This window comes from Corticium candelabrum, chromosome 17, assembly GCF_963422355.1.
Source record: "Corticium candelabrum chromosome 17, ooCorCand1.1, whole genome shotgun sequence".
Lineage (NCBI taxonomy): Eukaryota > Metazoa > Porifera > Homoscleromorpha > Homosclerophorida > Plakinidae > Corticium > Corticium candelabrum.
In genome coordinates, this window is record NC_085101.1 from 4,033,302 (window position 1) to 4,055,617 (window position 22,316).

The 22,316-nt window shown below is 43.9% G+C and overlaps 1 protein-coding gene across 1 annotated transcript; it reads left to right on the forward strand.

Annotated features, from left to right (window-relative positions):
- The first annotated feature begins 11,043 nt into the window (after positions 1-11,043).
- Positions 11,044-15,454, forward strand: LOC134193092 (uncharacterized). The gene is made up of 2 exons (XM_062661881.1): positions 11,044-11,218; positions 14,180-15,454. Exons 1-2 carry the CDS (start codon positions 11,064-11,066, stop codon positions 15,294-15,296), a joined length of 1,272 nt encoding a protein of 423 aa, XP_062517865.1. The 5' UTR covers positions 11,044-11,063; the 3' UTR covers positions 15,297-15,454.
- Positions 15,455-22,316: the final 6,862 nt, after the last annotated feature.

Consider the following 22,316-nt stretch of genomic DNA (forward strand, 5'->3'; position numbering starts at 1 on the left):
CTGTTCAGTGGCTTGCAGAGCCTTGGGACCGAATTCAGATTGATATTTTTGGAGAACTGCACGCAGCTCCCTACAGCCAGCGATTCGTGATCGTTGTTCATGACTTATTTACGAAGTGGCCGGAGGTGAATGACACCCATACTTTGACTAGACGGTTACCTGCTGAATTAATGCTTGGAAGAAAACTTCGAGAACCATTGGATACTCTACGACTGCAAACTGTTCCCAAGAGTAGCAAGGTGCAGGATACGAACGAGAACGAAGGTCTGCTGGCAGACATTCAACGTAAGCAAGAAAAAGTAAAATCATACGTAGATAAGAAAAGGTTAGCTAGAATGTCGTCATTTGAAATGGGAGATTGGGTGAGGATCAAGCGACCTCAAGTTGGTCACAAGTTACGATCACAACTTTCAGCACCAATACAAATTCGGAAGAAGATCTCGAATGACTCCTACTTGTTGAGTGACAGGTTAAAATGGCATGCAAATAATCTCGTACGAACTAAAGCCCCACTTTCTCTGTCTTCCAGGCTAGCAGATTCAGAGCATATGCCGCTAGGATCACTTCTAGGGGAGGGAGATCCATCATTTGGCATAGCAGGGGAAGGAGAGAGAAATGAACAAGGTCGTTTGGAAGAGTTACAAGAACAGGCTCCCAGAAGATCAACGAGACTGCGCCACGCCCGGCATACCATCGGGATTTTTGTTTATCAATATGCTACCTAGATATTATTGACAGTTTTGGAAAGGGGGGGGGGAAGTTGTTGTGTAGGGTTTTCTACATCCGGGGGTTGTGTTGCTTTGGCTGAATTCCGGTTGTGTCATTCCGGTGAATGTTGAGTTAGCCTAGAGAGCGTATATGTTATAGTAGTAAAATATAGATAACTTGTGTTACACGAACACCACAGATAGCGAGGCCATAACACGTACAGAGCAGACACAGAGCAGAGCCGAGCCGTGGATACAGAGTGAGTGGCATCCAGTCTCGTTCCGCTCTCGTCATGGCGCTCATGCGTTAGGGTTATAGTAGTGTGTCAGTAGACAGACGGACGGACAATTGGAATGCAGCGCATGCGCTCATTGTTATCTATCATCTCACCTTGTGAGTCACTGTATGGTGTGACCTTGCAGTGAGTTGCTCCTCTAGATAGAAGTTGGAGGGGCAAGCTACTAGGGAAGCTCACATTCGCTAAAAGTAGCTACTGTACATGAACTAAGCTGGTCAATTAGCACCTATAAAATAAAATCAAAATGTTTCTTCTAGAATTAGCAGTCGCACGTAAACACACTGTAAGTGTCCAATTACGTTGTTATTACTAAAAGCCATTCTTCTACATCAGTCATGATCAGATGTGGCAAATTGAAGAAGTTCAAGCTACGATCTTTCGAATTCTCTATGGGCAAGTGCGAGATTTTTGAGTTGTCTATAACCAATTGCAATGGCCACATACTGGTGCTGTTATTTAGGGAGCGTTCCTTTCACCAGAACTCTTAGTAGGTACTGTCTAGGATATGTCGCTGAACACTGTAACCTGTGCAATTTTTTCTTGCACAAGGTTTTGATATCAATTACTTCGCAACATGTTGCCTCGCACTGTTTTGCTCTATAGTCTACACGTGACACTACACGTGACACTTGCCCACTAAGGAGGAGCATAGCGACACCAGGGTCGGATCCAGGAATTTTTGAAAGAGTGGGTTGACCTGGTAGCAGTTATTTATAGTATTACTAATTTTCTCTTTTCTAATGAAATTATATGAAATTATTGAATCACGCCTATTGGAAAAGAGGGGGTTGTAACCCCCTAAACTCCTCTGGATCCAGCCCTGATATACTGTATAAAATTTGAGAGAAGAGACTTCACTTGGATGAGTCTGTACGTACTCTCTCGCTCAGGTCCTTACTCTTTTTCAAGTCAAATTTGCAGTCAAAAGTAAGCGACAGCGCCGGTTTCAGTCTCCGTGCTCGCGACGGTTCCTATGCAGTACGCACAACGTCGTCGACTCTAGCCAAGTATTGCCATCTTTGTCGCCTCCACCTTCCTCTGAAACAAAAAAAAAAGGGCAACGGCAGAACGAAAATGGACAACTTAAAAACAGTTTAGCTGGCAACATCATCCAACAAAATTGAAATTTCAGTATCACGTGGTTAGCTAATCTCTTTACTATGGGGCAAAACAGCGCGAGGCAACATGTTGCGAAGTAATTGACATCAAAACCGCGTGCAAGAAAATATTTGCAAGTTGTGTAACCTGTGTCTGCTTTTTTAATATCAATTATAATTTGGGGCGTGGTCGTTTCCTGAACGCGTTCTCACGCATCTCAACTCACAGGAATTGATTCGCAAGTCTAGAGTCGAGAGATTTCAGATCTTGTGCCAAAGGTAAGATAATTCGAGTAGTACTGTGATAGCGCTGATACGGTAATTTTTCCGCGATTTCTAAATTGTAAGTTTTCTGTAAGCTAGAGACCTTGTCGAAAAGCAAGAAACGAAAAGGTCACTTGTTTAGTGAGTAGCAATATACACAAACTAGAGCTCAAAGCGATGGTTGGTGACTCGAATAGTTGCAGATTCCTTGAGCAGAGCCAGAAGGGGCGTATTCCTACGCGATGAGTATTGCGTTTCAGTATCTAGGCATTGTATTGAATTAGAAAAATATAGTACAATCTGGTGTCAAGTAACGTTGATGAAAGATGCATCGGTCCTTTGCTTCTGGTTGCAACATCGAGGTTACTTTTAGTTGGGCGTGGTTTCACAGATAGCCTATCGAAAGGCATTGCTTGCGCAACGGCTTACTAAAATTCAGTAAAAAGATAAGTTATATAGAGTCTTAAAGCTTTGCACTTTTTGTAGCAAACGCAAACTTCCCAAATTTGTAATGGAGAGGTTGCGAAGTGAGTAGCTAGCACTCCGCCACTCGACACGTGTACACGCCTACACCATGCGCCTGAAGTAATAATTAGCTAGTAGATCTACCCAGTCGTTACCGGATTCATATACGACAATGGACTGTAGCTAAATCATCTGTTACAAATAAGGTTATCTAGAAGTTCCTCTGAGTCTGAGTCGTCATCTAGAACTTTTGACTGAACAGCTCAAGTCTGTGTATCTAGTTGGCGATCGAAACGAGCATCTTCTGTCTTCTCTCTTGTCATGTCAATTGAAGTTGAGGTGTATTATAGTATCTAGCTAGATACTTACGTCAACAATTGTCATATGCATGGCCTAGGGCCGAACGGAGAAACGTATTGACTTAACGTCGATGCTAGATGAATGCAATTTTGACTCGGCAACACATGCGCTAGTTACAAATCGAATCAAGGGTCCGCTTTGACAGGTCGACTGTATTAGAATTTCACCTTTTGGTAGTCGACTGTAAACCGCGGAAGCGAAATCGAGAGTCACTTCACTTTTCTTGCCAAGAAATGTGATTGATATTCGAAAAAGTCCGCTGCTACTTTTTGCCATGGCAAGTGGGGAAATGAACTCGAGACTAATGGTTCTACGAGTTGCTGTTGGCGCTAGGCGCAATCACGACTATGGTGCGCCATAAGTGTCAAAAGTCGTTCCGTCGGCTCATTGATGTCAGTGGGCGGCCTCAGCGGTGCTTCACTCCAACGAGTGTCTTTACGGGATCGCGTCTGTAGCTAACTAAACCGATGTTTGTCTCTACTTTCTCTCACATGCCACGAGAAAGGTTCGCCAACAAGTTCGCACTGGCACACAAGTCACAACATTCGCATGCAGGCAGTCTATTTTTTATAATTTTGTATTTTATTTTTAATTTTTAATTTTTACTTGCATTCGTATTTAAAATTTTTGTATTTATTAAATTTAAATACGAATGTTTTTGCAAAATTGTTTTTGATATTTTGATGTTTGATTGTTGTAATCTTTAAATTTATTTTTAAAATTTTGATTTTTAAGCACCTATGTGCTCAAAACTAGAAACTTGAACGCGCAATTCGCTTATTCAATTTCTAACATGAATAGAAAATAGAAATGACCGAAGACAATAGACACAGCGGGGGTCTCAGCGGGGCTTCCATTCGAACGCGTGTCTCAGGAGATCACATTTCCAACACACAAGGAGGTGTTTGTTCTTAGTTTACTTTCCGTCACGTGCCAAACCACGTTGGCAGCTCTTGGCTGCGGACAACTCCGCTCTGACACACAACGTTGTGCCAGTGAATACCCCGGTGCCTAGCTGTGTAGGTACAGAACACGCTACCTTTACCGTAGATGAACCGGTTGGAGGGGAAATGCTACGAATATGTAAATAACTAGTATCTAGCTAAGCTCAGCACTACAACTGTGGTGACGAAGTGTACAGACTCGTTTGTTGTCTAGGAAAATTGAGACACAATTAAAACATCGAAACCATCAACCTACTACAAGTAGTAGACGGCGCGCTTTCACGGGCACGCTAGATGTAGTGTACAAGGGTGGGCGTGGTACTCTATAGCAGGTCACATTTCTTCATTTGCATGACATCGCACAACTCACCAAGTAGACGGACATGCACGTCCATCGTTTTCGACGCCTTCTGAACTCTATTTGAAGTCAACTCAAATAAACTCTATTTGCTCAACTCAACTCAATTAATTAGTTAACTCAACTAAAGTAGAACAGTGTGCGGCTACAACTGAAAGAACATGGTCATAGCTAGTCAGATATAGTTAGTTACTAAGTAGACTACTATGTCAATGTTAGGTATAGCTACTAGAGTCAATAGTGCTAGACAATGATTGTAGAGTTCTGCCGCGTGTCACTCGATGATGTGTGGGCTGTCATTGTCGACGCGTACGTTGATATCTGCAGTCAAGCTGCGTGACGAGGAGGCACCGGCACCTTGGGTTGTGGCAGATAGAAACACAATTGGTAGTTCCGTGTCCGAAGAAATGAAGAAATTGACCTGCTATAGAGTACTGCGCCCACCCTTGTACGGTACCGTCGTGTACTAGTACATATAGTGTGCCCGTGAAAGCGCGCAGTCTACTACTTGTAGTCTATAGCTATAGGTTGACGGTTTCGATGTTTTAGTTTCGTCTCGATTTTTCTAGACAACAAACGAGTCTGTATACTTCGTCACCACATTTGCCAACTTTCCGATCCGCTAGTGCAGAGCCTATCGAAGTACCTAGATATTCGTAGCATTTCCTCTCCAACCGGTTTATCTACGGTATAGGTAGCGTGTTGTGTACAATGCACAAACCTACACAGCTAGGGACCGTGGTATTCACTGGCACAAAGTCGTGTGTCAGAGCGGAGTTGTCCTTGGCCAAGAGCTGCCAACGTGGTCTTCCTCTTGGAGAGACAGAAATTCCTTTAATCGTTTATCTGTAACCGATAGAGCGTCGGTAACAGCGGCCAGGCAGGCAGCAACTTCTGATTGAAACTCGTGGTCACGCCTTGTCGCTGTATTAGTTGACGCGCGAGAGAGTGTATCGGCTGTGACTAGCTCTTTTCCAGGGATGTGCCTGATGGTAAAATCGTACCTCATTAGCTTCAGTCGAAATCGTCGTATTCGCGGCGGTAGATTATCCAGGCTTTTCGTGCACAAAAGCGGTACCAAAGGCTTGTGGTCGGTTACAATGGAGAATGGTAAGCCGATAAAGTAGTGATTAAACCGTTCACACGCCCACGTTACTGCTAGGCCTTCTTTTTCAATTTGGCTGTATCCTTGTTCGGTTTTGAGCGTCATAGCTCGAGATTGGTAAGCGACAGGGTGCCACTCTCCTGAGGGCTGTTTCTGGCATATGAGGGCTCCCGGGCAAAACGAAGATGCGTCGGCGGAAATCTGTGTCTCAAAGTTGACGTTGAACGGTGTGAGAACGGTGTGACTGGTTAATTCTGATTTGATGTTTTCAAAGGCTTGTTGTTGTTGTGGTCCCATAGCCAGGCACGGTCTTTGCTGAGAAGCTGTCGAAGAGGTTGCGACAGTGTAGTGAGCCGAGGAGAAAAGCGGCCTAGTTGATTGGCCATTTCGAGAAATCGGAGAAGGTCTCCTACGCTTTGGCAAATGAGCATTTTGGTCAGAGCCTTGATTCTCTCTGGGCCAGGCTGTATTCTACCTTTTCCGATCAGGTAACCACAGAAGCGAATTACCTTTTTGCTGAATTGACACTTCGTTGTTAAGAGTGACCCCTGTATCAGCAAGGCGTTCTAAGACGGCGGCAAGACGTTTGTTGTGTTCTTCTGGCGTCGCTCCGAATACGAGTATATCATCCATCACACAAATGGTGCTATCAAGTTTCTCCAACAGAGCCGACATTCGTCTTTGGAAGTGTCTGGGGCTGATGACATCCAGAATGGTAGACGACGACAGCATAAACGATCGAAGGGTGTAATGAATGTGGTAAGCGGTTGCGAGGCTTCAGCCAAGAGAATTTGATAGAATCCACTGTGGCATCGAGTTTAGAAAATATGGTTGCCCCTTGAATTGTTGCTAAGATGTGTTCCATGGATGGGAGGATATGACGCTCCCTGCGCACATTTTCGTTGAGGCGCGTGAAGTCTGTGCAGATGCGAATGTTGCCATCAGGTTTGGGCACAACCACCATTCCAGAGTAATAGTCGGTTCATTCGTCAGTGCGTTTGATAATCCCGCCTGACTCCATGCGCTGTAGAGCTGCTTCTACGCGCGGCATTAGCGGGAGAGGAACTCGATGAGGAGTATCTAAGAGTAAGGGACTGCGTCTTCCCGTAGCGAAATATTATGACGTCATGGAGTCCTTCGAATTTACCGATTCCTGAAAAGAGTGAAGGAAAAGACGTCTGGGCGTCCCTGATGTCGATGCGGCATTCGCTGATGTGATGGACGTGTCCTAATATACGCAAAACCTTGTATAGCTGGTCTTCACAGATAAGGTGTCTGTAATCCACGTACAACGTAGACCGTGTGCTTCGGCAAAAGAGCATCTGGAACGGTACACGAAAGTGGGACTGTGATGTCCCCAGAGACGGAAAGTTGGTTGCCGTCATGTCCGCGCAGTATGCGATCAGATATTTGAAGTGCATATCTTTGACCCAGGCGTTGTTGATAGAGTTGTCCTGGGAGGTGGTAACGTCGGCCCCTGTGTCTATTTTAATAAACATTTGTGTGTCTCCGACATCTACCTGTTTGGACCACGCATTACCAGAATCTAGGATGCTAGTTAAGAAAAGCATCGTCTTGATTTGTTGTAGAAGCCGCGGATACAAAATTTGCTGCTGCGGAGCGACACACAGATGGAAAATGGCCTATCTTGCTGCATTGTAAGCATTTTGAGGTTCTGGCGGGGCATTTGCCACGGGGGTGGTTGTCGTATCCACACCATTGACAATTCCGCGATGAAAGCATGCTATTTGATGTTGGTCGTTTCTCTTCTTTTCCGGAAGGACGTTGGCGTTGTGGCTTATCCTGTTGGGCATAGCTGTGCGCAGCGTCAGCAGAAACTGCAAAGAGAGTCGACGTGTCTCGTGAGCCTCGGATTATGGACTGCCGTGCATTCACTGCTTCGCTGTTACGTGCTTTTGTTACTGCGGTAGTAAAGTCCAGATCTGGTAGAAGTTGTAAGCGTTCGGAAAGATCTGCATCCAGAAGGCCGACCACCACACGATCCCGTATTAGCTGTTCTTTGAATGTCCCATATTCACAGTGTTTAGGTAGGGTGTGAAGAGCAGTCACGAACGCATCCACACTTTCTCCTGCTTGTTGTTTCCTCATATTAAACCGGGCTCGCGCGTAAATAGGATTCTTCTGTTGCACGAAATGGTTTTGAAAGTTCCGCTTGACTTTTTCCTACTTCCCCTTCCCTTCTTCTGACAACGTGAAACTTCCCAAAACATCTTCTGCGTCCTGTCCCATAGCATAAATATGTGTACTGACCTGAATTTGATCGTCTTTCTTGTCTCGGCCAGACGCAACATAATAATGCTCGAAGCGTTTAATTAATCCATTGCGGCCACACTTCTGGTGTGGGGAAGTCGACTGGTTTGGGAGGTTTTAGAGGAGGAGGAGAAGAAGAAGAAGAAGAAGAAGAAGAAGAAGAAGAAGAAGAAGAAGAAGAAGAAAGAAGAAGCCATTCCACTCTTGTCACCATGTACTGAGATTAGAAAGAGACCACGCGGTAGGCTGTGTGCGCCATACAAGATCCGGGTCTTATATAATCACCGTGCCCGTATGTACTGGCGTGTAAAGTACAGTCAGTCTAATGACACTACAATGTTCTCAGTTTAACACATGTAGATTCATTCATTTGTTTGCGGACGGCCATATCTAGCTAATTCTTTCGATACAGAGACGGGTCAAAGGCTCTTCATACTCGTCGGGCATTTACAAAACGTCTGCAGTCAGTATTAACACAATTCATCGTGGTTCTTGCCTATTTGCACCCGCGTCAAGCAAACTCGGGTGTACGATATTAGAGAACAAGATCTGCCCCTCTTCTTTAGCTTCCTGAAGAGCAACGTACAAAGCTGGCGATCTGTTGTTAGCACTGCTAGTAGAAGAGACATGTACCTATTATTTTAAGGTGCAGACAGTGAACTGTGGTACCGTCGAAAGCAAAAACCTGCGGCTGTCCGATATTTGATGGGCGTGTCCGATATACGGGAAAAGCAGCGGACATTCTATTTTGTCACCGTGAACAGCAATGCGCCAAGTGATCAAGCTGAATCTAGCACGTCGTGTTACCGTATGAGTACTCTCTAGATTCATGCCTTAGATACAAGAAATCTTCGTCTGGTTTCAGTACGCCAGTGTCCGATATTGGGGAGTGTCCGATAATTGATGTATGACTCAACTGTACGTTTGCTAGTTGATCAAAACAAACAATGGCAGATAGTTTACTAACACATAAGTCGATAACTTTGTCTGTTTTGTATTTTAGGCGTACAAATAACAATATGAGCTATCAAGATCGTCCAGCTCCGACGACTGCATCGTCAGGTAACCTAAAATATAGTTGAGATTAACCTAGATTTAGGTCGCTCTCGCAAACTTAATTAATAGATTTATTTCTGCAATGTTAGCTGTTTCGAAAGCGATTCTGCAAACAATCAGATGATCTGGCGAATTGCCAGACGTGGCCCTGGCATGCTTCCCACTACTTAGTAACTATGCCCGGATAGCATGCACCTCCGCCAGGCAGTCAAGAGTCTGCCTTTTCGAGGTTATCAGCAGCGCGCTACAGTTCCCCCCGGATAATTATCCCAAACATCCATGTAGTATGTTGCAGGTGTTTGTAAAGAATAGTGATGAGGGAGATTAGATGTTTTGAACAGGCTGCTAATTAACTTAGTAAGGACAGCTTTTCAGTACGGCATTTTACTTTCCTTGCAATCAAAATTTTGCTAAAGGGGTTCCGCTAACAATTAACTGTTATTGACAAATTACACAATTTAGGTACATGCTATAAGTAGAACAATTCTGCATGTACATAGCGGCCAGTGTGACGGAAATAGTAGGTGGCTCCCCATCTATGCTTCTTGCCGCGTACGCCGAAGGTCAGACTACCAATATGCACGTCTAGATGGAAAGCCGTACTGTACACTATTTCGAATATCTTGCGTACATAAATAACGAGTCGAGGTGTTGTGGAAAGCTCAAAGGACGTTTCGCGGAGCCCACGAGGAATCTCTCCTGCATACATGCGCCTATAGTTAGAGACCTTCCTCCTATCCTATACCATAATACACTAACGCTCGGGAACGCTCACTTCCGTCTATCCACATGTCTGTAACGCGCCGATCGACACGACGCCGGTCTCGGATCGTCGCGAAACGCGGTGGGCCGGTCGAGATCGCGAGTCCGAGACGAACGGTCGCGTTGGATTTCGCCTCGAGCGCCTCCGACAGCCTGAGACGAGACTTTGGCGGCCTGAAATGAGATGCGCGGATGTGTCTTCGCGGAAGTACCAAGTATGCAGATGTGACGTGTTTTTGACATGCTCGGGAACGCCCATTTCCGTCTGTCCACATGTCTGTCTGTCTGTAACGCGCCGATCGACATGACGCCGGTCTCTCGGAAGGTGCGTTTTCTTTGCAGAAGTGGCGAACAACGATAGATTGCCACCGCCCAGATTGCCACTGCCCATAGGGCGGGTAGTACTAGTCGTGTTAATAGTTTAGTACTTGAATATATTTTCAATTGTTTTCCAATATATCTTTATGTTCTCTTACTGCTGCTATATATAGTTGTCAAGGCTCCCTAATTTATTAGGAAATTATTGCACAGTTCGTCAAAATGTTTGATTGAGAGGCACAACTATCAGTGGCGGCTGCAGAGCTATAGAGGGACATGCAGAGAGAGAGAGGATTCACCCAACTTTAAGCACAACTTTTATTTTTGTATGCATGCAAACATGTACCCTTATACTGTGCTGTCCTTTCATGTTCCATCCCCCAACTCGCGAGTCGCTCCAAAATTTCCCGTGGACATACACCAACACAGACTTTCAACTGTACTACATGCTGTCTCGGGAAGTACCCCACCTTGGTGCCGGGGCGGCGCCTGCATGCGCGTGTCCTCTATACATATATATTATAAAGGTTCGTCTATGAGTGTAAGAAATTGTCTGCATGATTTTGATTTGCTTGATACGAGTAACAATCATGTTATAAGGTGAATAAAACAGATAAATATATTATATATATAGGAATGCATGCATGATTCTTTAATTAATTAAACAATTACAATAACATTGACGGTTGTTTGTACGGCAGTCACGAGAACAAGAGCACCAGCGCCAACTTTCCTGCCACAACATCAGGCTGCCCTAGAACAGGAACATCGATATCCTAATTATTATCGGCAACCATATCAGGGGTCGCAATTGCTGAGTCGTTGGTGTGATCCATTCGGGCCACGGCAACAGCATCAGTACACGCAGCAGCTAAAGTACATGTCGCCGCCGCCGCCGCCGCAGCAGCAGCAGCAGCGGTACATACAGCCGCAGCAGTACATGCAGCAGCAGCCGCAGCAGCAGTACATGCCACAGAAGCAGCAGCAGTACATGTACATGCAGCAGCAGCAGCAGCAGCAGCAGCAACCGCAGGAACAGTTTGTGCTCGACAGATCGATGCCGCAATCGCAGCAGCAGCAGCATCTTGTACAGCAAACACAAACTACGCACCAGCGACGTGAAGAGCGTCGTTTTTCATCACATCCAAGGCAAAGAAGAGACAGTGGAAGAACGATACATTCTGAAGACAGAATGGTTGCTTCCAGTGAAAGGTCAGTGTTATAACTACTGTATACAAGGAGTTTGATTTTCGTATTTGTCTTCTGTATACTCAAAACACCAAGAGAAATTAAAGTCCGTTCAAAGAATGAAGAGCACGTGGGAAATGTGGTTACCAGATAAGACATAAAGGGTGGAAACAACAATATTGCTATCATCCTGGATTGTAATACTAACAATCGATAAATGAGCAATTAGAGCAATATTTGCTACCCAGCCCTCACTGCCTACTATCTATCTACTTTAGTACGTCAGGGTCAGTCCTGTTCAACAGTTTTCTGCCATTTGAACTGGCCAGAGAAGGCGTTGAAAATGTGACGGCGGCTAAATGGAAGAAGTGTGTCGACCACGTCATCTAAAAAGTGGAAAACCATTACAGAACGTCAGACAGCGTGGTAAAACAAGCGGTAGAAAGATTAGTAGGTGCCGAGGACTCTTCAGACAGTGAAGAGATCCTCCTAAGAGACGACGAGAATGAGAACAATGATGAATACAATTAGTCTCGTGGGTGTCATTTACTGGCAGTATTCTTTGTCGGTAATGGATGGGAGGAGTCTCTTTCCGGAAGCATGCTGTATCTACTAACCCAGGATCAATAGATCTGACTCCACCTAGTCACGTGCTATCGAATGATATGTTTATCAACGGCGTTGGGGGGCGTACTTGCCGAGATACGGGAATTTTCCCATGGGCTCTTCATTCTTTGAACGGACTTTAGTTATCTAATTGCGTATGAGTCCATCGGCTTCGGTCTCTGTTATAATTTATTATTTAAGGTGTTTCTAATTATAAATAGACACCTGCTTTACCTGTTTCATTGCATGATGTCTCAAAGTGTGAAATGCATACCAGTATTGTGTGTTGTTCTCTTGAAAAGATGTCAAACCTACAGTGGTACGCGTGCATACACACTTCTAGAGCACAGACAGGAAGCGCGTAACAAATAAACGCCGCCCTAGAATAAACGCCGCAATTAAAACCCTAGCTACACCGGCGTAGGAAACGGGGAATGGGGAGCTGAAGCCTCCTCGCTCAGTGTAGGAATTTAAATTTTCTAACTTTGCAAATCTGTTTACGGTCTGGCAAGCGAGGTAGTTTGCTTACTCTTGATGACATCTACAGTACAGCCCCCCCCCCCCCGCTCGCCACCGAGCTAAAAATAAACGATGCTGTGTTTAATCGAAGGAATACGGTAGTTCTATATGTGGCAGCACCAACCGAATATGTTTGTTATCTTTGTTGGTACACCTACTTTAGAATAGAATTCAATTGGAGATATGTTAGCTCTGTAACACATCATTACTGTTTTTTTCTGACGTATATCCTAAGTTCTTTCGTTCTCAAAAATGATTTGAAGTCATGTCATATCAACCCAAATAGTTTCGAATGCCTATTGGATAATCGTACGAAATAGCGTTCTCTATGTCACTCTGCACTTTAGCGGCCTGAGGAGGACAGAAACAAACATTAGAGCAAAAGCGCCAGCGACGAAGGGCGAGCTTAAATTCAGTAGCTATACGTTTGTTTGTTCATCTTGCAATGCATCAAGCAATGCAAATCAAAAGCATGCAGGTCTGTTTACTCACCAAAGACACAAAAGCATTAAAAGTGCGCGTTCGCGAATACACGCACGCGCGCAGACACACCCACGCAAACTTAAAATTGTGCCGGAACTACACCTCCATTGCTTCTTTTCACGTTCCGAGTCGGATCCATCGCATGTTCTGTGCTCCGGGTCACGTACAACAAGAGCAAGCTCGAGAACGCGCTTTGACGTTCAGCAGCAAGATGGCATGGTAAATGCTAAATGTGTGGATAAGGAACCTAATCAATTAATAACAATAACACAACTGTCGTTAGCTTTCTTGAAATGTCAAGTACAAACTGACGTGACGGACAAGAACACGATTCGCGTTATACTAATATGCATAGCACCCTAAGAAGTTGCCTTGTTCTGCTTCGTTATGACACAATTTGAAATCGTGGCACGTTTTCAAGTTTGCGTGGATGTATCTGTGCGTGCGCGGTGAATCGTGAGCGAGCACCTTTAAGAGAAGTCATCATTGAGTTTGGTTTGGTGGACATACCATTATCATCATCATCATCACCAGTCCATTCTAAAACGTACAAAAGTAATCTAGTTTTGTGTTAATTAAACAGGGGCAGCAATATCTGCTTATAGAATCTGTAATAGCTGATTGATTACTTTATAGTTGGTTAATTTATTATTTTAAAATTTTTATCACTCTATAGCTTCTTCTGTCGGTCGTTCTCTACCTGTTTAGCTTGTTCTGTTACAACTGCAGGTTTGTGAAATCTATCTATAGCTATATCTATCTATACACATTATAAAGCCGGAGTGTGTGTGTGTGTGTGCGTGTGCGTGTGTGTGCGTGCGTGTGTGTGTGTGTGTGTGTGTGTGTGTGTGTGTGTGTGTGTGTGTGTGTGTGTGTGTGTGTGTGTGTGTGTGTGTGTGTGGAGAATTGGATATATATAGACTTTCGAAAATATTTTCTGCTTTACAAGTTCATTAACATCTGTTCCATCTCTGATTGTTCTAAAAGACATTTCTAGCATAAGTCATACAAAACTATTGTAAAGTTATTGTATGGCCTTCGCAAGGTCATTTGTGGGTAGGATTTAAGTAGACTAGTGCTCTAGTTTTGCTCCCAGTTGAATACGTATTGTTCTTGTTCAAAATATGTAGACTAGACAAACAGGCCGACAAAAAGACCCACGCACGGACGTACGTTTGAACGCACAGACGAACGGACAGACAGTAAGACAAACAGGCAGACAGACTGATAAACAGAAAGACAAAACACAAGCATTAAATGACGAAACAAACTATTACTTAATAAATATGTAGCAAAGATATTCAGACAGAAATCAGGTTGTATGAAATTGTGGTAATGCTGCACCTTATTAATTGAATTGTCTTTACGTGTTTTTAGCAAACGGAAAACGTATGTTTTAATTGATTCATCAAACATTTGGCACGCAGCTCAGTCATTATTGGAACAACGCATTCCATTGAAGTCTGTAGGTAGAGACGACGGAGTGTCCGACTTGGAGTCAAGTGATACTATTCGCGACCAGTTGTTTGCCACTTTCAGTTGGTCTCATACGAAAGATAACCCTCTTCGTGTACGAGTAGTGTGGCCAAAGATAATTCGTTTTTTTACTGGAATTTTACCTAAAAATGCTGAAGTTTGGGCTTTTTTGTCTTTGCCAATAGACAAGCTGACGCAGACGGGCAAAATGAAGAGTGTACAGAAGGGGAAAATAATATCCCTGGGGCGGTTAGAAGAAGAGGACATTGTCAAGCATATTTGGGAAGGGTTGGATTATCATTGTAAATTCGATTGTTATGATGAAAATGGAAAACAAACCAAGAAAGGCATAAATCTTGACATTAGACCTCGTGAAGGCAAAGAAAAGGCAGTTGACGTGGCGCTTTGCAAAAAAGGATTTGAAATTCCTATAAATTCCGAAGTGTACATATTCTCTGGCGACGGGGACATGATTCCTCTTTACGAAGGCCTGCTTGAAAAAAACTGTAGTGTGCACGCATGCAGCTGGTCTTGGAGTTTAGCATCAGCTATCTCTAATCTAGAACGTATTTCAGTGCACATTATGGATCGGTACTACTTTCAAGTCACAAAATTTCTTCCTCATCATGAGTATATAAGCCTACGATGGTTCGGCACGCAAGAGCACTGGAAGTTACAGTCGGGAGAAGACTATTACGAAGAAAAGAAAATTGTGGAATTTCTACTAAATAATGTGGAAATTCTACCGTGCTCTTTCTACATCAAGTGGAACGACGACAACGGAGATATTACCTTTCGCTTTTTTGTTAACAGCCATTTTGAAAGTGAGGAGTTAGCTCATCATGATCCCGCTGTAGCGAGAAGAGATGAAGTTTGTAAGAAACTAACCCTAGAAGAACACTTTGGAAAGATTCGATTACAAGTTGTGAAAGAAAGCAAAATCAACGTAGAAGATGACAGCGACGATGTTCTCGGGCTTGTTTTCGACGAAAATTTTATAAGCGAATCAAAGGAATAACTTTTTAAATAACGTGATTAATGTTTAAATCTAACTGTAAAACTACGCTGGTTGCAGATTTCTGTATAATGCTGAAGCGCTATGACGTATCTGGATACATCATCTAGATCTAGATACATAGATAGCCGTAGTGTGTGTGTGTGTGTGTGTGTGTGTGTGTGTGTGTGTGTGTGTGTGTGTGTGTGTGTGTGTGTGTGTGTGTGTGTGTGTGCGTGCATATGTGTGCATATGTGTGTGCATACAACTATAAATTTATTTACTATCAAAATCTACTCGTGCGGAGAACGGGATGGTAGGCTAGAATCTATAACTGCATGTGGTGTAAATCTGGGTTCACAATATGTGACGGACGGCGCAGCCCGTTCCGTTCCGTGCCGTTGCGTGCGCCCACATTAAAGGACAGCAACATTTGTGAATGCCTTCACACTACTTGACCGTCAGACGTGAAGGTGCTGACAGTGACAGGCAAGTGAGGCATGCACGACGTTATAGCCCAGCGTCAAAACTGCAAGTCGTCTCCGTTGTAGCGAAAACGTATAACCATTCACAGCAAACGCGAATATTCAACTTAGTATGAGAATCCTGTATAATTGCTAAAAACTGCAACAACAAAATTTCTACTCTTTCGTTCGTCGCGACACAGCAGCAAAACAACAGAGTTGCCTTTTTCAGGAAGGCAAAGTAAGGTATGTGATAGAGTGCGCCAGCAATTGCGCCATTTCTAGAAATTGTGAATCACTGTGTCAACATTTTGGAATGAACCAGACCGCAGAAGTTACGGAACAGAAGGAACTGCACGCTGTCCGTCACACATTGCAAACTATCTGTAGTTACCCGAGGCCCGGATATCCGGACTAAGGGTATAGTAGTGGGATGACGTGCGACCGACCGTATTTATACTCGATTAGCGCAGACGCAAATGAAGCTATTCCGACAAATAGACGAATGTGATGTCATCATAAGGCTCTACCTCTATAGTTTGGCAGCTGTGCTACGAGAATTCAACCATCGGGCGTCCGTCTTGAACATGGTGTTTAGTCCTGTGCTTTACGGGTTTAGCACATAAAAAACGTCTATAGTCTACATTTGCACGTGTGATTTTCCACCACAACCAGGCGTCTAGCTAAAGAGCGAAGGAGTAGCTGTACCTGACTTGTAACATTTTGCTTGTTCCAGTGTTTCTGCATAGTTGTTCTCACAGCTTGAATTTTCAGTGTGCGTGCCTGAGCAGACGCGGTGTTGCAAAAATTACTAGGGTCGTGTTCAACAGAAATTTGGCACTCGACGAGAATTTGCGAAGGGGAACGTGCATTGTTCATGACAGTGTCTGTTCGTCGGACAAAGCGACCGACCTGTAAGTACGCTAATGCGTCTCTAGTCATTTTTGTCACGGTATCCAAAGTTAGAGCGAACCGAGACGTCTCATCTACATTTGCACGTGCATGTTTTCCCACATTAATTAATGTTTTAGTTTGGCTCTGGGGGTAACCTCATTACGACAACCTAAACGATTGCGGTTAGACGGAGAGCTGTGTAGCTACAGTAGGCGTAACCACCACGTAAGGAGAATTTTAATGGTGTCGATCGTTCGTCCCTCTTGATCTTACACTGTACACATGTCTTAGCGCCATGTGGTGCGCATGTACACCAGCCGAGGGTTTAGCTCTGTATAGTGCTTATCTATTAATAATAATAGTACACATTTGAATAACTTTAATTACCCATTTATTAGCCCGAGCGCGCATACGCTAGGGTTACAGTAATACCGCTGTGGACGGCTGGACCAAAAGACTAACAAATGACCATTGGATGCAGCACATTGTTATCACTGGTGCTACTTAGGAAAGTGTTACTCAATGTCTGTCGTGTCGCTTCCTGCGTGGGTTGTTTCTTGCGTGTCGAGTAGCTGTTCCGTGTTGCCTAAGTTAGCAGCTGACGGTTTAGCACTTTAGTGCTTCTTCACTTGGTTTTGTAAACAAGTGTCACGGTATTGTGGTACGGTAATATGCTACCCACCAAAGTATCAAAACACCAGAGGTGTCCCATGCATCCCGGGTACTGAGCGGATGACCAAAAAACAAAGACGACGCGAAAATACGTTTGTGTTGAGTCAACTTGCCATTTCGCCTCTTTCTTCAGTACACATGCAATAAAAATTTGTCATATTTAGTGCCTTCCGTGACCACTTTCTCATTATAAAGACACAACAATAGCGAGAGCAGAAATCAATACGGTCACGCGACTGGTTGGATTTCCGAAAGCTTTCAGATAAGAGAGTTGTACCTGTACTGTTTTAGACGCTAAGAAAATGTACACACTACGTAGCTCTTTGAATGTTCTTCTATACCTCACACTCTTACTAAATTCGGTGTCCGACTCGCTAATCTACGTTGTCTGGATATCGAGGCCAACACAGAGCCACATCTCTAGACGGCTCTGAGATATGTAGCAGCCACTCTTGTCTCTCCTCTAACGCGATCACTTGGAATGGTGTCCAGAATGGATCAGAATGGACGCAATTTAGCGTCACCTCCAGCGCACTGGCATGGCTTGCCCATAGAAGTTGGAAGGCAAAGCACATATGGAAGCTCAGACTACTATTATAGAAGTGAAGCGCTAGCCGGGCTGACAAAAGCGTGTCAGAAAGTGAAAGAATAAATCGCGTTTTTTTATTTGCCGATATACGGCTACTGAGATGTCTAGTGTCAGCGTTAGTGGTCTGGCTACCATTCGCACCGTTTACAGTCAAGCGTTAGGTGGCTCTGAGATTTTTCACTAAACTATAAAAAATCTGTATAGCATGTGTTGGATACTTTTGTATGGGCGGCCATTATAAAATCGTCGCATCCCTACATAGAGGGTGCGGTAGATAAATGTACACATATAAACGATATATTAGTGATATTAACTAGCACTAGTCAAAGAAAATGTTTCTATTCTAATAGTTTGCCACGATTCCAAACACACCATCAATATTAAGTCAATAATGCATAGACATTACAACAGATGCATTGGCTACTAATCTAGAACACAGTCGACCCGCGACAAACAGGAACGTCAGCATCCTATGCTACAAGACAGAAGAAAGGAGTTCTGTGAGTCGATCCTTAATGCAGTCGAAGGAAGGTCTCCGAGCGTAGTTACTTTTCCAGCAATCTTCAATCAATGATTTCAACATGGGATCACAATCTCCAGGTATAATTGGTCGTTCTCCAGCTTCTACAGCATCTAGAACCTGATGATTGAATGTATAATGATCAAATGGCAATTCCCTTGTCACAATTTCCCACAACACGACAGCAAAACTATAAAACAACACTAGAAATTAATGGCTACGGCGTAAGTAATTACAACCCACGTAGGACAGTGAAGTGTAGGTGTAAAGTTTTTAGATGTGTCTGTGTGTCTGTGTCTGTCGGTGTGTATGTCTGTCGGTGTGTATGTCTGTTTGTGTGTCTGTCTGTTTGTGTGTCTGTCTGTCCGTCTGTTTGTCTGTCTGTCTGCCTGTGTGTTTGTCTGTCGGTTTGTCTGTCTATCTGTGTGTCTGTCTGTCTGTCTGTCTGTCTGTCTGTCTGTCTGTCTGTCTGTCTGTCTGTCAATACATATATTTTCAAAGAACAACACTATTACATTCTAGTCTGGCCCAAACGGCCGACGCCATAATTTAACCTGTCTGTCTGTCTGTCTGTCTGTCTGTCTGTCTGTCTGTCTGTCTGTCTGTCTGTCTGTCTGTCCATTTATTTATTGAAACACAAACTCTACGTTACATTTCTAACACTAAATGCAAACAAGCTACTGAGTTCAGCTTTAGTTTAATGCAAGCTACTCTGATAGTCTCTATCGTATATGTTCTCATCTACTTCTCCAGGGAAGACACGAGTCAGCTTGTGGTGGATAACTTTAGCGTTACATTGTAGTAAGATTATTGAGAATTTTTTCCTCCAAAAACCTCTAAAGTCAGCTTTACTTGTATAGCCTTCAATGTCTCTTGATCTTCTGGCTAGTTTGTTCAAATAGTTGGTAGCTTCTGATCCCCAAGTTCCAAAATGTTCAAATACCAAAGGAGTGAAATTGAGGCTTGATGTATTGCCGGCAAGTTGTTCTTTTCCGTATTTGATCATCCTCCCTTCTTGCTGCAGCAAAATCTTCCTCTAAAGCTGCCTGCTTTAAAGTTTCTTGGCTGAAAGGATGAGCCATGGCTACATCATCTGTCTGTCTGTTTGTCTGTCTGTCTGTCTGTCTGTCTGTCTGTCTGTCTGTCTCTCTGTCTGCCTGCCTGTCTGTCTGTCTTCCAATGGTAGTATATTTTCATAAATCCGTATGTATGTATGTATGTATATATGTATGTATGTATGAATATCTGTCTGTTTGTGTGTCTGCAAGTCTCTGTGTCTGCCTACACAATATCACTTGTACAACTTAGCATAACATTTTCAGAATATGAAGATCTCGCAAAATCTCAAACAAGTTTGAAAATGAACACTTAAAGTCATTATTGCTATTAAGGTTGCAAAGATAGGTTTATAGTAGAGTAGATCATATACCTGTAGACATCTGCAGCAGTAGTCAAATTTCTTTGAGACGATGAAGCTAACTCTGGGGCACACCATCGTGCCGCTCCAAGGGCTCCTGCAGATCCCTCTTGATGCATATACAGCAGAGGTACGGAACTTGACGATCTACGTCTTTGATCCTTTACACGACACCTTGAACGACCGCCATAACTCCGAATCTGAGTGCCAAGGCCAAAATCAGCAATCTTGACAATATTCGTTTCACTGATGAGCAGATTGTCGCACTTCAGATCGCGATGAACTCGAGGAGGCGACAAAGTGTGGAGAAAATGCATGCCTGTCGCTACATCCAACGCAAACTTTAATTTCAACCCGGTCGATATACTTTGTGATCTATCACTGAGAAGGTCTCGTAGTGACCCTCGAGCCACAAATTCCGAGATAATGAATGGCGTACCGTCTCGAGCTCGACCCGCTCCGAGAAATAAGACGATATTTGGATGTCGGACAGTTTGCATGAATTTGATTTCGCGCTCGAATTCGAACATGATCTCGTCGTCTGTCGGGAAGAGCAACATTTTCATGGCGACCGTCATGTCTCGATATCTGGCGCGATACACTTGACCGTATCCACCTGCTCCGATCAGTTCCAATTGTGTTAGCTCGTCGTGAGCAATCTGCCAGACCTCGGTTAACTCTTGCACTTGATGTTCCAATGTTTCTTCTCTCAGCTGCTTTCGTCTCCAGGCACAAATTAGTGCAGTCAGACCACAGAGTATTAGAGTGAGAGTGAGTATAGATCCAAGGGCTACTAATATGTATTTTGGGTCCTCGCAGCGAGAACCGACGAAGCCAAATGTGCATCGACAAAAGGGCACGGCAACTGCGTCTTTGAGTAAGACTTGACAACTTCCGTATTTGCAGTAGTCGTGTTGGCAGTAAGAGCAGTTGCTTAGTAATGTGGATCCTGGAGATTTGGTTGTGAGACCTGTCGGGCAAGAGACGCATTTGCCTGTGCTTTCTATTCCGTAGGTGCCTCTAGAGCACTTGTGACATGTGTCTTTGTGGATGTCTGTGGAGTTGTAACCTTGTGGACACACAATGTTTCTGTACATCAGGTCGCCTTTGCTGTCTCCCAAGAGAAGAAGGCGACCTCTCCAACTGTGCATGAGGAATGTCTGAGACGAAGCCGTTTCGGAGTGCCAAGCCCAATGCTTTGTTGAGTAAAAGTAAAACCAAAGTTCAAAAATTCTTATGTCTGATCTACGTGCTACACTCTGAAAGGCTACTAGTACTTGCTCTCCTATTACGACAGTACCTGTAATGCAAGCACTGGGGTTGTATGATCTGTTATCAACAAAAGCGTGATCCCAAGAAGAGTTGAACAAGAAATAGTACCACACGTCTCGATAGCAGAAAGGATCTTGCTTGGTGTCGTTTTTCTCTATTCCTCCTAAGATGACAAGAGTGTTGTTGACAACAGCTGATTGGTAGTTTGCTCTTGGATGTGGATGACTGCCTTGATCACTTTCTGTGCAATATTGCTGCATCATCTGTGACCACTGGAGGAGAGAATCGACCGCTGACTTTAGTGTTATACTCCACATATCACATAGCAAGGTCTCGCCTGCTCTACCACCGTACAGAATTGCTGTTGAGCTGTTTATTTGGGTTATGGAATAGTCAATACGGTTTGGAGGTGATAGGCCAAGGTACTTGAAATCAATGTAAGGATTGGGATACTCTTGATAAAAACATGATCCGTTGAGAAGATCAAACCCTTGCAGAGAGATGGAAACGTCCTCTTGACTGGCATAAAGAACAACAAGAACTCTTTCATGAAACATGACCGTGCGTACAAAGTCAGAGTAATCCACGACATCAATCTTATCCAGACATGACCAGCTCATCTCATTTAAATCCAACTTCCACATTTCGGGATTACCGAAATAGCGATATGTGACATTTCTGAGTGTCAAAACAAACATACTGTCGCCAACGGCAACACCGGAGTGGGTCGCAATCTGTCCGTCGTCCTGTGCTAGGGGTGCGACCAATGGACTAACAATCTGCCTCCACTCCCACAAGACTTCACTTTCATTGCGCAGTTGCCACAGCGACTGTCTACAGTTCGTGCTCAAACCTCCATAAAGGAGGAGTAGGTCTCTACCAGTTACTCGATCGTGATAACTAAATGGAATTTGGCCTAAGTCAAATGATTCGAAGAAAGTTGTAGACACGAGCATCTGTACTCTAGTCCACCGTTTTGTTATGAGGCTGTAGAGTATCAATTCTACAGGCTGAGACAAGACAAATGTTTGATGACTTTCTAGATAGAAAGCAGGCATGTCTTTGTCAAATGAGAGTTTCGTTTCCGAGATGATGTACCACTGGTTTGACTTCAAATCATATTTGAATAACCGAGACCACGATTCCATGACCAAGATAAAACCATTTTTACTGTCGGCAACTGCCGAATAGAAATTGGTGTGGAATGGAATATACA

What these genes read in the sequence shown, in the direction of transcription:
- LOC134193092 (XM_062661881.1), top strand. Translation starts at nt 11,064, where the DNA reads ATGCCGCAATCGCAGCAGCAGCAGCATCTTGTACAGCAAACACAAACT. An exon ending in ATGGTTGCTTCCAGTGAAAG is followed by an intron (nt 11,219 to 14,179) that starts GTCAGTGTTATA and finishes ACGTGTTTTTAG; the next exon opens with CAAACGGAAAACGTATGTTT.